Source organism: Strongylocentrotus purpuratus, unplaced genomic scaffold, assembly GCF_000002235.5.
Source record: "Strongylocentrotus purpuratus isolate Spur 01 unplaced genomic scaffold, Spur_5.0 spur5_scaffold_2, whole genome shotgun sequence".
Taxonomy (NCBI): Eukaryota; Metazoa; Echinodermata; class Echinoidea; order Camarodonta; family Strongylocentrotidae; genus Strongylocentrotus; species Strongylocentrotus purpuratus.
Genome location: NW_022145605.1, coordinates 36,120,127 through 36,136,975, shown reverse-complemented (window position 1 = coordinate 36,136,975; position 16,849 = coordinate 36,120,127). Strand labels below are relative to the sequence as shown.

The 16,849-nt window shown below is 33.8% G+C and overlaps 2 protein-coding genes across 7 annotated transcripts in view; both read left to right on the top strand.

Moving 5' to 3' along the window:
• Positions 1–13,116, top strand: part of LOC584206 (leucine-rich repeat-containing protein 74B) — a 48,503-nt gene extending 35,387 nt beyond the window's left edge. For 2 of the 4 annotated variants that reach the window (XM_030992316.1, XM_011678505.2), the window contains one exon: positions 9,523–13,116. In XM_030992316.1, the coding sequence (XP_030848176.1) occupies positions 9,523–9,613 (91 nt within the window). In that variant the 3' untranslated portion in view covers positions 9,614–13,116. Of the gene's footprint in view, positions 1–3,270; positions 3,344–6,372; positions 6,413–9,522 lie in introns of all 4 variants that reach the window. The other 2 variants (XM_030992318.1, XM_030992317.1) reach the window with 2 other exon arrangements.
• A 1,590-nt stretch (positions 13,117–14,706) lies between these two features.
• The window catches only part of LOC584224 (serine/arginine repetitive matrix protein 2), a 47,242-nt gene continuing 45,099 nt past the window's right edge, over positions 14,707–16,849 (top strand). For 2 of the 3 annotated variants that reach the window (XM_003726217.3, XM_030992315.1), the window contains exon 1: positions 14,708–14,837. The gene's annotated coding sequence lies outside the window, so the exon portion shown is untranslated. Of the gene's footprint in view, positions 14,838–16,849 lie in introns of all 3 variants that reach the window. The other variant, XM_011678504.2, reaches the window with a different exon arrangement.

Here is a 16,849-nt window from a genome sequence, read left to right as displayed (position 1 = left end):
TGCATTTAACTGTCACATATATTAATTGCCTACCTCTTACCATCCCCATGTCATGCTGCTTTGCTCATTGCATCATGTGTTTTGTGGGAGGTCGTAATTCAGAGGTCATGCGGTTGATTTGTGTGGATCCAGCTAGGGTCAAAGCAAGTTTTAATATAACAAAGTACAGAGATCCATGTATAAACTCTCTGGCTAATTACAGATTTGTAAATGCTATATTATTGTCTTCCAAAATTGGCACAAAATTTTGGGGTTTCACAAGAGAAAACTATATTGTGTGGAGGAATTTGTAAATTTTGCAAAAGAATGCATTAAAGGTACTATATCCCATTTGCAGGCCCAAGAAATGAAAAAGTTAAATTCCAACTGCATTTGAAAGATAATACTAATTTAGAACTTCCCTAAAAAAGGTGGGGCTTGAAAATGTCTTCAAGTGGGAAAATAACGACTATTAGTTGTCAAATCGACTTTAGGGCTATAGAGCCCAAAAGTAATAGTCTTGATTTTCAGACAATTGTACCGAATGGTCATACGTTTTATGCTGCGCAAAGATTCAATCAGTTTAATCTTGGCCATCACAAGAAGTGGGTTATTGATGTAGACAAATGCTCATGTACCCTTTACAACTCTTTTCATGTATGTTATTACCAAAGAAGAAAAAAGCCAGTCAGTCACTCAATAGTGTCTGACAGTGAAGTCTAGCAAGTAAACGGGTTTCCTTGCATAATTTGATTATGAGGACACTGCTAACGTTTAAATTTCACAGATAGGACATACATGAAATATTTATAATTCCTGCAAAGTTCTACAGAATTTGAGGTTGGCTGCAAAAGGGACATAGTACCTTTAACTACCAAAAATGTGCTTTCAAAAGTATATGTTCATACACCACCTGTCTTAATGTTAATATCTCATGCTACTGCACAGGTACTGGTGTTTTGTTTGTTTGATTATATATCTTTGTTCTCAAATATATTGGTTCCTCCTCAAAAACTTGCATATGGCTCATGGCTTTGCTTATATCTGGTCCATAAGTTATATTTAAAAAAAATTCTTTTGCAAATATACATGTTTAAACCACAATTAGGATTATCAGAGCTGGAGCTGAAAATCTGTTTTATTTTTAGCATTGCAGTGCACTAATTTGATCAAACGAATGAGGTACCAATATCTGAGGATTTGAACATTCAGGGAAGAACCTAATACATCCAAATATGGATGTCTGCCAGGTCCCCTCTAGGCTTCATGCCACTGTTTTCTCTCACCATTTACTGGCATTGGGACATTTGGACATACAAATCAAATTCATTATTGGAGGAAAAAATATATTATCTAAAGATCATAATAGTGAGAGTAACGAGTGGCATGAATGGCCTTCCATAGTTCAAGTCAAACTTAAGTTAATTTTAGTCTCTGTGAAACACCCCCAGGTTGCCGAGCTATTGTAATGCCTTTTTATGCCTACTCCCCAAAGACGTGGTGTCGGAGGCATTATGTTTCCGGGTTGTCCGTCCATCCGTACAGCTTTCTCGTTGACGCTATACTAATATATCTCAAGAACCGCTTGAGATATGAAATTAAAACTTGATGATAGGAAGACAATCTGGGCCCTGTTGCACAAGACTTACCATTGACGGTATCTTTGCCATCAATGGTAACTACCATGAAAACCTTGATTTTGATTGGCTGTTGAGCCCTATTACCATGGTAGATGCCATTGATGGCAAAGTTACCATCAATGGTTTTTGCAATTTGCAACAGGGCCCTGAAAAGGTTTTGGAGTAACTAGGTCAAACGTCGCAGAGGTCTACTTAGAATTCCAGGTATTCGACTCGTTATTGCGATATCTCAAGAACCACAAGATATAGGCTTTTTATTTTCATTGTGATATGTCATGAATAAATCAATCCACTTACTGAATTTAGGGCAGAGGCATATAGGAGTCGCATTAGCATTCGTCTTGTTTTTTTTACAAGACTATGATAAAAATTGGATTTAATTTTATAATGCCAGATTCTACAAATCTTTAACATTGTATAGGTTTCTGATTTGCCTGATTATGGGAATTATATTTGCTATATTATCAGGGAAGAATCCACATACGTTTGGAGAGTAAAAATTGTAGCCGAAGGAATTAGGGATGGTAATGGATATTCAGACATTCTTGAGAAATGGTTTTAACCCTTTGCTTACATTGCCAATACAGTATCCAACGATAGTGTACCCCTAGTACATTTTTGTACAAAATATTAATTCCATTCCAAAAGTATAGCGCAAAAGTGAGGACACCCCTGTACTATAAACATATTGGAATATTTGTCAAAAGTTTGTATGGTCACCATTTTTTCCTTTCACTATATAAATTGTAATCAGTGTAGAGATAACCAATATTACTTTTAAGTCTTGGATTTCATCCTGTTCCGCTCCTCAGCATTGACGTTGAAAAGGGAACAAAAGTTTGAAATTGTGTGTCTTTCTCCAGTTTGTGTGTTATAGAATGGCCCAGAAGAGCTTTATTGGGTTTAGGTTATTTGACATGCTATGTAACTCCTACCTATCCACCTGTAACTTCTTCAGAAAGGCATTTATGCTAAGAATAATACAAGGGATCTCTTTCATTTATAAATTAATACAGATTATTGACCAGTTCTCAAATATGAGAATACAATTTTTAACTACAGGATGACACATTACTCTGTAAAACCCATTGACAATCTACATACAAAAGCTGGGTGTACCAACTTTTTTGCTACAATTTTAACAATATCCTCAATATGCTATACTGTTGTTATGATATAAATGTTTTGTTCTGATACACATATCACAGAATGTCTACTCTATCATTGTTGTAAGGGTTACATTTATGCTTTTAGTACACTTTTGTAAGAGGTCAATTTAGAATTCAAAACTTGTTAAGGGGTGTACTCAATTTTGTTGGATACTGTACCTCTAATATCACATAGATTGTTCCCTTTCTTTAAAAAAAATAAGATTATACCGGTAGTCAAACTACAGTATCAAAATCTGAAACTTGAAAAGTTAAGGTAATTAGACTACAAAGTACATCTATCGATCAGTACTGTTTTGATTGATTGAGTATATACTAAAATCCATATATGTATCTGCTTGTTCCACTTGATTTGATACTGAGTTTAAGAAACATATTTATATTTGAGTGTAGATTTGTAAATTTTGAGTTGTTGATATATTGTTTATGGGCATGAATGTTGTTTATGTCCACAATGTGTCCTTCCATGTAACCCCATACAGCAACCTTCTTGTATATATGCAATTCCTACGAGCAACGTGATTACCCCACCCCTGTTTTTGTATGTTACCTGTGGTAAGTCACTAGTATTATGTGCATGCCCCCTCCCTCCATCCCCACCCTAGGGGCTAGCTAGCAGTAGTGGCATGGCAGTGTGTTTTCTCCCTTCATGTAGATGTCACTGGGTATACTCTTTCTACTTCTGAGAGAACTTAATGATCTTGATTTGTAGATTGCATGCTGAATAGGGGAATCCCTAATGAATGAAATTATAGTATTATCATATAACACATTGTATGTATATTTAATTAGCATTGTATTGTAAATTAACAAAGTTCATGACAATACCTATTATGTAGTGTGCAAAAAAGGTGTAATTGCAAACAAATGTAGAATAGAAACTTGAAAATTGCAGGCAAAAGATGATACAGACTTATCTATAAGAATGAAAGCAAAATATGTAGATTTAGGAATGAAATTTAGAGAGAAGATGCATGCAGTATCAAATTTTGAATAACGTCACTATCACAAAAAATATATCAAAATAGTGAACACCTTTGATGTTTCTTTTTTACCTTATGAAAACAAAATTATATTTTAGGTTTGGTTTATGTGCAAAGTAGGCAATTTGTGAGTCAAAATTACATCAGATCTATGTTCTAATGTTGTGAAAGCGAAAGAGTTTAATAGTCCATGAAATAATTTTCCCATATTAGAATTTAGAAGTGAACAAACTTCTTTGTGTTGCAAGTTGTTCACATCAGTTACAAATGTTAATGGTATGTAGGCAATATGTACAGGTGTATGGATACTTTATGCTAGATGTCAGTGGAATTCTTTTTGTTGCCCTGTTAACTTGCCCATTTTCCTCAACAGGGGTGACTAGAAATGTTTGCATGTAATTTAACTTGATCCTGGTAGAGAAGTCTAATATTGATAATTCACTTTCATTTTATTTCTAGAGCAGGCTTCTTGATAATTAAGGTGCATGCATTGTGTGTAACTCATTAGATAGTAATTCACTCATTGCTACTCATGTTTGTTTTCTTTTTTAATACAGGTCTGAAGAATGTAATTTATGTGACTCCCATAAACAATATGAATGTGCTCTATTAAAAGCCCTTGTTTTACATGATTAATCATTACTGTGCTACCCTTGTGGAAAATCAAAATGTCCATCTTTGACGTTTGGTTTCTTTAGGTTCATATATCATATACTGATATGAATCTCTGGAGAGAGAGAACAAAAAGTTGTTGTGGATATTAAACAATGTATAGCACAGCAATAATACATCAATAATTTAAGAGGCTTGCTTTCTAATCCACTTCTAATAAAATAATTTGTCTATTTGGAACCAAAAGGGCATTATCTCTGCGCTAAAAGCATACTGGTATGTCTTTTGGCTCATGCAATTATATGATTCATAGAAATGTTTGGATGGACAGGATCCCTTGCATACTGGAAATAGCACCCTTTTTTAACATCTTCCACAACTCTCAGCAATGTTTTGAACAAGTTTGAACGAGATGGAATTAACAGGGAACAAATACTTGAAGATAAAAAAAGGAAAAATACAAAATTTCTAAAGCCTTGTGCATCACCTATTGAAATGTGCCAACATTACAACGACATTTTACTATATCTGAACATGCATGATTTCTATAGGACATACAACAGGGTTAATTGCCCTTGAGTGGATTTTTCAAAAATAGATTGATAAGATCATGTTTATGATGAGAACTATTCTGATTTTTACCTTGTCGCAGTTTGATGATGGCAACTATGCGGCATGATTTCAAGGATGTAATATTGATTAATATAACCGTAGAATGATCTCTGGGAGAATGGACATAAATTCAAAATAAGCTCTGAATTGCTAGCAGATTATTGCATTTTTTATTTAAAACAGTGAATTCAAATGCATTTCTAATGCATGTGCTTTGATGTTGAAATGAAATCTGACATGGAAACACAAACTAATGATTTTAAACATTGATATGTACATTTTCTTTTGCTTTATAATGATCAACCTGGTTCATTCATTAGTACTTTGGTAAGAAAATGTAATTGTTCTTCTGCAAGTTGGCAAATGTTCTCTCTATATTGCTTATCATTCTGCTTACAAAAAGATCTGAAAATATTATGACATCATCTGTTTAGAACCAGTAGGCCAAGGTGTTCACTCATATACTTGAAGTTAACACATACCTAGTCAATTGCCCTTCTGGCTCTGAATAGCTAGATGACAGTTTCTAGAGGTGATGGCTGTGCAAGTTCAAACTAATATTTGATTGATTTACCGTGACGAAACCATGCACAGAATAAGGGGCTTAGAGTGTATTAAATTGTGGTCTATATAGCCATGTTTCTCCGCTATTATCAATATCTCAGGTATGTATACATGAGAAAGGGTAGTAAATATCAATTTTATGAGAAGGTATAAGTTCTCTGTCAGTCATCCCACCCTTTGCTCTTCACGACCAGTCTTTACTTTTACACCACCTCCTCCCCCCCCCCCCAAGAAAACATACTGTACGAAAAAAAAAAACCAAAATGCTTGCGAGCCAGCTACATGTCTTGCAATATAACCCTAAACTCTACATTGAGATGCTTAACTGGACTACAAGTGAATCATCAGATAATTAAATTATGCAAAGGTGCATTATTGCAACTGAAGGCAAACTGAATGTCAACCCCTTCACAAATGATTGGATTCACCATCAAAACCAGTGCATTCATAATAATACATATTCCCTTGCAGTTACACTGTTGCCCACAAAGTTGGAATAATTTTTTCTTACCTCTTTAAAAAAAAAATTTATTGTGACACAGTGACAGTATAGATAAAGTGTATATCTTCTCAGAACTTTGTCTATCAAGAATAAACATATTGTCACAATCTTTTCATTAAAAAGATGAGAAAAAGTTATTCCAACTTTATGTGAAAGTGCAACAGTGTTAATACCAACAGACTTGCATCGCTATAAGAATGTCAAATATATATCTCAGTTTGCTGTTTTCTCACACTTTCATTTGTCACATTTATTTATTTTTGCATGCATGCATTTCCCTGGTACTATCTTGCTTCATTTCAATTATTTAGTGAGCTTTATCTTGGTTATGCCAAGATTTAATATGCAAAGGTATGTATATAGTCATATGCTCTGTTAACTCTTTGAAAATTATAAGCTGTATATCCATTGTTAGTTGTTATATGTAAAGAGCAGATTTGCCTTATGGACTTTTAACAGGTATGTGGGAGGATTTGCAGTGGTCTAATAAAAAAAGTTACAATTTCTTCTATTTTTTTAATGTAATTATTTTTTTCTTTCACTTAGATTTAGATTTATCTTGCATCTACATGTACTTTTTCCTTTACTTCATTCTTGTCTCTTTACATATTCATTTTGATATTCATTAAAAAAAAAAATGGTTCTTTCCATTTCCATTTTCTCTAAAGGTGCTAAAGGTCAGCAGTATATAATATAGAAACCAAATTATTATTTTTAGATTTAGAAATTTGTTAACTTAAGAAAAACTGGATGATTTTCCCGCTTTGTAATGGCCATTTTCCAATTTCAAATAAAAAATGAAGCTATTTATGATACCTTGGAAGATTTCATTAAAAACTGTCTTATGTAGGTACTTGTATTCACTTATAAGAGGAATAACTGTAGTACATAACCTATAACAGAAGAGTACTTCCGAAAATGCATTATTTTTAATATCTTTAAGGGTTATCTGAACGCGCGGACATTTTTATTGCATATATGCACAACGCTCAGTATCCCAAATTGTTTATCAAAAAGGCAATTTCTGTATTTGTCTGTCCTTGTGTACAGAAAGTATCCCCTTGAGTGTATAAAACCAGCCAGGCCTCTCAAAGCAGTCGATACCTCTATACTATAGGAGCCTGATACAAAATGATGAGACATTGTATTGCAGGCTTGTTTATATATGATGCGACAAAACCGCAGCGTTTATTTTATGATGACGTAAAGTGTCATCTAAACGATCAACGTGCGCACATCTTGCCATGGCCCAGAGGCGCGCCGAGGGGTCATGGCAAGATGTGCAAGTTTCCCGAGAGCCTATAAAACAGCCAAACCTTGAATATTAAAGCAGTCGATATGTCTTTTATATGCCGAATTCAAACAAATATCTACCAAGAATTCTTACCTTATCCTTTTATTGAGTAATAAAATCTGAGAAACTGTCTGTTTATCTTTGCTGGAAAAATGACTGAAAGTTTCAATCATTTGGGAATCGCAGACAAAAAGCACTGTATGGTGTCCACGCTCGCACAAAGAAAATTTTAACACATATACCAATGGGGATCTGAGCACAATTGACATATGCGGCCTGTTACCCAGGGCAATAGGCATCTTTAAAAAGACTATTGACCGGTTGGCAGGTATATGAGGGGAATGGCTAAAATCACGACTGCAATTTCGACCAATCAGATGGCTAGATTTCTAAAGAGAGGTATATAACACTATTTATTCACTGGGTTCCAGGTGTGAACGTTTCTGTGCTCATGGTTTTTTTTGTGTGCAGAGTATTCTGTATGTTATACTGTACATCATCACCTTGCACTGTTAGGGTCACTTATATTCTATATACTTTCCAATCTAGAATCTTAATCCGTAGCCTAATCTACTAATATATCATTTATTATTTCATATACTATTTCCCACCTACATGTGCAAGTCATGCTTGTGTATAATCTTATGAAACTCATTACTAATATATCCTCATTTATAATTTCATATACGATTTCCCACCTAGAAGTCATACTTGTGTATATCTTATGAAACTCATTACTTATTTATTAATCTTTTCTAACTTTTTTGAAAACTTAATTTCTTTCTCTCTTGTACAATAACATGATGGAGATAATGTTAAAGTCAATCTTATTTTCAAGAAACATTTTCTTATTTATACAATTTCTTCTCAATACTTTGTCTTCCAGTTCTAAATATTTAGATAGATATTTTGAGGAATGTTTTTATCTGCTTCTAGCTTAGATACTGGTATTGATAATTAAGTAATATCGACTGCCGTTAGGGCAATACAACATATATCGCCCAAACCGAAGGTGAGGGTTATATATGACAAGTCATATTGTCCTGAATTAGGCAGTCAATATTACTATTATTAGCCACATCAGACATCTAGAGCAAACAAGAAACACCTACTATCTTATACTCTTAAATTATGTAAAATACAATAGCCTACACTGCACAGGGTTTCCTAGCATGAAAAGCTGCAAAAACATTGTCAAACCAGCACTGTGCATCCAGTGCTCGACAATACAATTTTATAATTGCCCTGCTCAGTTGTCTGATACGGTTAATAATGATTGCTAGTAGACTAGAAGTAGGAAAAGATTGATGTGCTAAAATTTGAGTTGCGAATAATGAGAGCTAGTTAAAGAGTTGGATATATACAATTTGTTTTATTATAAATACTTCCTTTAATTGGTGAAGGTTACAGTAAAGAGTTAGGTTACCATTATAATTTTTGTTTCAATTAGGCTTTTTTTTTCATTCAGTGATAGAAGTAGAGCAATTTTCTTTGCTCTTATTTAGATACCTTTCTCATTGTTAATATTATTAATAATAACCCTTAGTTGTCATATTTAAAAATTTATTTTAATCACCATTGGGAATCAGCAGCATTTGTTTATCTCAGAATGTTGACAAATTAAGTTGATAATGACAATTAATTTTAAGGTCAATGAACATTTGGATGACCTTGAAATGGCAGGTTTAGGTCAAACTCGGTCAAAGTACTGCTGTATAAAAAGACTTACAATTAGTGATGGGGAAAATATTCTTTAGAAATAGACAGACCATTATAGGCTACCTTCAAAAGTTTAGTGAAAAGTAGAAAAGCCAGTCTGTACAGACAGATTATCATATTACCATTTTCCTTTTTTTAGAGGTTTTAATTTAAAATACAGCTCAAAGGGTAGAAAAACAAGGTAGTCTTTGAAAGGCAGCTAGCCACAGTTGATGAACCTGGTTTCACTTCACATGATCACATACTCTAAATCAGAATTTTTGTGAGAATTTCAAGATTGGGTATCAAAATTGAATAAAGTAGGAAACAAAGGGCATCAATGAAATGTGTAGATTTGGCATCTTCCACAAGAAATGGATCATTTGTTTGATGTCCCATAGACATTAAGGCTAAATTCCTGCTCTTAATCACTTCCTTATAACCTCTTTTGTTATCGATTTGATTTCAGTGAGCTTTACTTGGGAACAGTGGAGAAGGAGGATAAAGGACAGAAGATGGCTGAAGCAATCATGCATTTCAAGGAGGAGGGCGGAGTCTAATAAAGTCATACTGAGGTCACAACAAGTTCATATCATGGTCAAACCAAGGTCATATAAGATTGAGAGATGTTAAGTTTCACTGGACCACAATGAGTATTACTTTTATAGAAGAATTATTTTTTGTGTTTTTGTTGCTTTTACGATTGACTTTTGTTAAGGTAGGTCATTAAACACATATTTTGGGGGGACAAATTCAAGCAATAGTTCCTTACATTGTCATGAATTAATTTTATGAAAAGCATTAGGGAGCTTTGACTGCAGCAATTTATCTTATTGCTTTTTATCATGTTCTGTTTGAACAAATGCTTTTTTTTAAATGTTTGTTGTATTGGAGTTTGAAATTAAGATATCTATGTACAGTGTAGATAGTTTGGTTAGCCCATGCATACACCAAAATATGATTAATGAGCACAGCTTTTACAGAATTTCAAAAGTGTGTTTCTGCTATATTCCTCCACAATTCCCTTTTCTATTACCTTGATCTACACTCATTTCATACTTACTTGGGTATACTTGGGTGTAGAGACTGGAAGCTTAGCTTATTTGTCCCTCTTTACTGTTGCATCCCGTCTCAAGTATGGTTCAAACTTAATTGGATTGTTTCTCCAATACCTTTCTAGGGATGACTTGAAATACCAGCTTGTGTGTTATTTTTGCAGAAATTTGAAATTTGTATCCTATTATTTTGCTCTCTTCTGTTTTCCTTGACTCTTGTTTCTGCATGACCACATTGTACATACTTCAAATGTTTCTCTTTATTGGTAAACTGGAGTGTATTTTTCTAGTTCATTTTCTTGCAGTGGGAGATGGAGATATATGAACAGATTTGTATTGTCTGTGTTTCCATATTTCTTATGTATTTTTTATGTTTTCAATTATTTTGTAAAGATGAAATATTGTCACAATAGGAAATAGACAGAAGGCTGACCATAAAAGAAATGTATATCAGCGTTGTTTGAATTGTGGTGCTTTCTTTTTGATAGTTTTGGGAAATAAATACTGGAATATATCATGTCTTTCAAATTGCAGGGATAATATTCTTCCATTATCTTGAAACATGTTTTTACAGAGACTTAAAGATGTTCCTTTATCACATACTAGAGATTTAATCTATTTAAAGATCAGCCTATTGGTTAAGATTGTGTAATGACAGATTATAAGAGTTATTTAGAAATATCAACATTTCTTGCAGAATGTGGGTAAAAAGTTAGCTTGTAGTGATAATAACTTTTAGGACCTTAATTCAAAGTAGCATGCTTTTTTCCAAATGAAAATACACAGGTATGCACAAATGGTTAATCAAATTCAGCTCGACCAAATAAATCATTGAGCACTTATTTATATTGTAGATATCAAAAAATGATGAGAATGTGTTATGGAAGAGAAACCAAATTTGTATCAAGACAACCAAATATTTGAGAAGTTATTGGTATGGTGGAAGATTGTGACGGTCTATGTAGATAATTGATACCAAAGAATATATGTTCAGATATGGCTGGGGAAATTAACCGCCTGAAAAAAAATCTCCTAGTTGTTTTACATGTAAATTAATGGCAGCTGCGCAAAACAAAGGGCCTGCGCATATTCACTGAGCTCTGTTTTATAAGATACAGAAATATGAAGCATATATAACACTTTAGGTCATGCAATTACAAAAATGTGGTTTTTGCAGCATCATGTTTGAACAAGCCTTTATTGTTTTGTTTTAGTACTAAAAACGGTTGCACTGGTTGAAAGAAAATACTCACGAGCTGAAAAGTTTGCCTAGCAGGCAGGCTGTCGCGGCTTGCCAGTGTGGCCGGGAGCTGTTAATTGTGAATCCTCTCTATTGGACTGTTTGTTCTTTGTAATAAAGTAATTGGCCTTTTCAAACGACTTTTCATTTTTTGATGAAACTCGATAAATGGCATATATTTCGTATAGGAGATATTGTATGTTGTCTCCCCCAAACACATAACCAAGTTTTGTTTCTATTCATATTGCTTACAGCACAGTATCATTTTATAGTGTATTTTGATGTTGTTATCGTTGTGAAATGTTTTAAGCATGATTTGATTATGATGTATCCAAGAAACATTTTTCAGAAGTCTAATGGGGAAAACATTTCTGTAGTTTTTTTTTCTTCTTCAGAATTTATCCATTGAAGTGCTTTAATACTGGCGATTGAAATCATTACTTGCATGAAAATCTAACAAGGTTATTGGAAAGAGCAAGTCTAGTTTGTGAAAATGTATATTGTATTTTTGCCTACATGAATTAAATCTAATTTTTTCACAGTATGAATTATATTGATAGAATCTCATCATTCCTTTCATTTTAAACTGTTTAAAAAGAAGATATTTGATGAAAACAAGATTTGTATATTTAACGAATTCTATCTACATGAATCTATATATTGCCAATTACCAAAGACAATGCTTTGTTCTTATCAACCACATGACAAGCCCTCTGGATTCCTCCATTGCCGGTTAAAATACACATACAGTATTTCTTTAATAGGCACCTGGGTCATACAGTATTCAATTCAATACCTATTTTAGAGTATTTCACTCAATCTTAGGCTTTAAAAGGTAAAATACTTTATAGCCAACTTTGATATTCAGTTGAAGCTTTTGGCTAAGTACATTACGGTACCTAAGTTTAAGACAGCTCCAAAGCTGACTTAAGCCATGAATTTTGGTTGTCATATGGTTTGTATATTAGTTGCATGTACTTGTGGTATGTGCTTTACAATCTTTTATTTATTTTTTGGTAATAACGCCTCTAGGGGTATCATAAGAGAGGAATGTTTATGGCCGGGTAATAGTATATCTGTATAAAGCACTTAATTAGAGACATCGTAGATGTACATTTATTAAGCGCTATATAAAAGCGGAATATTATTATTATCAATATGACACCCTTTTACTCTTCAAATTTCTGTCAACAAATCCAATATTATCGAAAATAATATCGCTAGTTACATGCATTCGTTTGTCTCGCATGTATGGTCAACAAGGAATCTAAAGATCACAACGTTTGCATGATGGGTCGATTAATTATCAAATCTGATATATATATATATATATATATATTATATATACATATATATGAATATCACACACTGACATCTGCTGAGTGCCAGAGGGTAATTTACTCATATACTACCGTACTAGAGTTAACGTCTCATATTCTAGCTCTCATATACATTTGAAAAAATAAAAATGTCCATGTTTTTATTATGATATCTGTTAGCTGTTCAATCAGGAATGAATACCAGCCTGGTATTGTATTGAACCAAAGTACTTTGATATTATTGCTAACTTAGATTCCTTGAAAAAGATCTGCCCAGAAACACTTTTCCTTTCTTTTACATGATCATAATCAGATCATTTGTAAAAGTATATTGTAAAAATGAATTTTCATTAAGTATTTTTTGTTGTACATACAAATTTGTTTGAGTGTGTATACTGTAAATAAAAGAATAGTATGTAGAATGATTAAAGTTGGTAATGAAAAAAAAATACAACTGTTTTTGTTGAAATCTTAAGTGTCTTGAAATATGTAGATTGATAAAGATTAATCCCAATATCGATTAAGTGCCTTTTTTATATTTATTTCTAGTAATTGGTTAACTGATAGGTAATCTTTAATTTAATATTGTGACACTCATTTACAAAAGAGGGTACACCAATTTTAGAAGGCCAAAAGTCATTTCTTGAGAGCCATGAACTAATTTGACCGTCATTTAAACCCTGGTTAATTTGAGCAATAAAATTGAGTTTAAAAAATATATAAGGAGATCAAGCTAATAGTTGCATATGTGTTCTGTGCAAAATCCAGCAATTTTTCAGAATTGTATAACTATAATTATTTTTAATTTTAATTTTATACACAATTTTTTTTTTTCTTCAGATGACCTAACTCCGGGAAGGTCCAACACCGGCGCCGGTGTTGGAGCTTCCCGTAGTTACAGATGACCCAAACAACCCATAATATGCAAATCTATGAAGATTAGCATTGATCTTTTTTTTTTGGGCCTGTAAAATGGCATGAAGTAGTTAAGCAGTTAAATAAAAAATGAGAAAGTGAGCGAGGAAGAGAGAAGGGGTAAAGGAGAAATGAATGTGGAGGAGATGAAAAAATAAAGAGAGAGAATGTCTGCCTTGCCAAGTTTTCACTTTTTTTTTTTCTCTTTACCTCTTCAGAGGGACTTTATTGTTCCATTTCAAAATACATATATATTATTTACAAAACAAGTAAAATGAAACATGAATTATATACAAGATCAACAGAATATCTTAAAATGAGCATTTTAACATTTCTAATACTTTCTTAACTTCCTCAATATCCAAGTATTTTATATTTTCTTTGTATTTCAAATAACATTTTAATGATGAAATAAAATTATTTATTAACCTCTTTGGATTGGTTGGTACTTCTCCAAAGTTCCGCTTTACGTAGTCTTTGTATATAACTAGTTGAGCATAATTTATCCAAAAATTAAGTAAAGTATATTTTTTTGTTATCTATTTTATATCCAATCAATAACATTTTCATATCAATTTCAATTTCTATTTTAAAAATGAAATATATAATTCTTGAGATAATTTTCCAGAAAACTCTTAATTTCTTGCAATTAACGAAATATAAAATGTTCAATAGTTTCTTTTTCACGAAAAATTTCACATTCGTTAGACTGTACGATTTTCCATATAAAGAGATTGTCTTTAGATGGCAATATTCTATGAATTAATTTGAAATTATATTGTTTGATCTTATTGTCTCTTATGTTATTAAATTTGAACTGAAATACATCTTTCCAAACAAATGTTTCTGGTAGGCCTAAAATATTTTGCCAAAAATGGAAACCAATTTTCTCTTTTTTCCTTTCTAGCATTAAATTATAAAACTTTTCGCCGTAGTAAATTCAACGTTTATAACATCTAAAGTTGTCTCAATGTAGTTGCCAAGTTTTCACTTGGTTTTATGAGTTTACATGAGTAGTCCAAACAATCCTCGCGAGAGAGTTATATATAGCCTGTGCTCGCTGCCTATAATCCGTCGCGCTCCCTCTATTGGCTATATCTTTATAGTTTGTGGTTATTGTTGGACAATTAATACGTCGCACGTAGTACAGCATGCACGTACAGTACATAGTGCAGTAGGCCTACACTACAGTCGAGGTTAACGGTGAATGTATCCACTGAAGGCTAAAAAAAAGATTTTTCTAAACGAATACCAAGTGAGTATGTTGCATTTTCTATATCAGGGCGGTAAAATGTTTTATTTTTGTGGTGTGTTGTAATTGTAGAGACTCATGATACATATTTAAAGAGCTGAAAATTAACTATTTCTTTTCGCATATCATTGCCATTGCAATTTGCATTGACAAGATGATGACCAGATGACAGACATTGTCATTGACATTGTCGACAAAACGTTCACTGAGCATGCTGAGTGATTTCAAGTACGGTGTTCGGTGTTGGTGTTGGTGTTGAGAGCTTGGAAAGGCTGCTGAACCGAGCTCCAACCCCGATGGTCAGTTGAGAAGAACGATACCGATCGCGCGTGCGTGCACGTTATCGATAGCTCAACCATGCACCAGCCTCAACGCCAGCCTCAACGCCAGCCTCAACGCCAGCCTCAACGCCAAGTGATGTCTAGACTCTACTGGTAGGGAGGTCAATGCCAAAATCTAACTTTTTAATTACTAATTTGTTTATAATAAAACAAAGATTAAAAGAAAGTATTTTCTTTCACTAACAAAATCCACCCATCTGCCGACTCCAGAAGTTCCATCAAATAAGGAGAAGATATCCAGCTCTTTTGTAGACAGTTCCTTCTAGAAGGTCTATGCCTATCTGTACGTAAGAGCCTTGAAACAATTATATTTCATGTCGCAAAATTACGTTCATAATTAATTAGACAGGCCCGAGGGGATGGGGCCTGTCATTGCCCGGACAACAAGTTTAAAACTTCGCGCGAAATTCCATTCATCATCAGCGGCTGGCCTTGAATCGGTCGCACACACCGACACAGCTAGGTAATTGCATTGCAAGCCACAGTCCTGAAATCGAGCCATGGAGGGACAAAACATGACCAGACAGAAAAAATAAACGTAGATCTACGTGATTGTAGTCGATATAATCCTAGAAAAGAATTAAAATTAACAATTAGGCCTACCTTAAGGTGGTATTCCAAATCCAATAGTATTTCCTCATGAGTAAAGATCAATCTGACACTGCATTATCAACGATCGAGAAGTTACGAGGTCCAATTAACATCCATCTTGCAGCGAACACAATACGGAATCAGCACGTGACTACGTTCGCAGACGTGTACTATATTATTTCTCTCTCTCTCTCTCTCTCGCTATAGATCCTAAACATAACGTACGGTACTCACTAACCATGTATCATACACAAAACACACACCTTCAAATCTAGACCGAATTTTCCGTCTCTTTCGTTCGTTAGCCTCTTTTTGGGGTAGGGTCGGCCGGCTCTCTCTTTAGAGACGGAAACCGTCTATACACATTCCCTTGATAACGCCACGGCCATTTCAGGTCGTAGCGTTTTGCCCCCAAAATCCCCCAAAATGTCATTTTACCTCGTCCATATCCAAATGTAAATTAGGCCTAGGCTATAATACATCGGTTACACTTACTAACTTGATTGAAATAATCCGTTTAATGGTCCCTTTTAAGGAAATTGTGGGTCAAAATCGACATCCATGTTGAAAATCTTGCAAGCCGTGTTAAACTCTCGCTGCCGAAGTCATCTACATCAATCTCATCTCTTCTAGTCTACGCCGAAGGCAAAATGATTATGAAGGAAAAACTGTGATAACGCCATTACGAACGTGTAGATGGCGCACAGTTTTTTGAAGGAAAAACTGTGAGATGGATGTAGCTACATGTATAGGGCTCAAACCAACGCAAGATTGACAGAAACATCGTATTCTATCTACCTTCGAATATTCAGTTTGTAAAAATCTGTATTTAAATAGATCTTTTTTCTTTATATTTTCTAGTTGTTAGAAGTGGCAATTGTGAACATCTGAAATGTTGATCTCTATCAAAAGTTCTTTACTCAAAACGGAACCCATATTTTTAGGGTCTACCTTCTGCCAACGAGAAGGTTTTTACTTTTAGTGAGCAAACCTCTACGCCCTCTAGGATTTTCTTAGTCGGTGGTGCGTGTGCGTCATGTAGCTTCTGCTACGACAATTATTGGATTCAAATACGTCAGAATC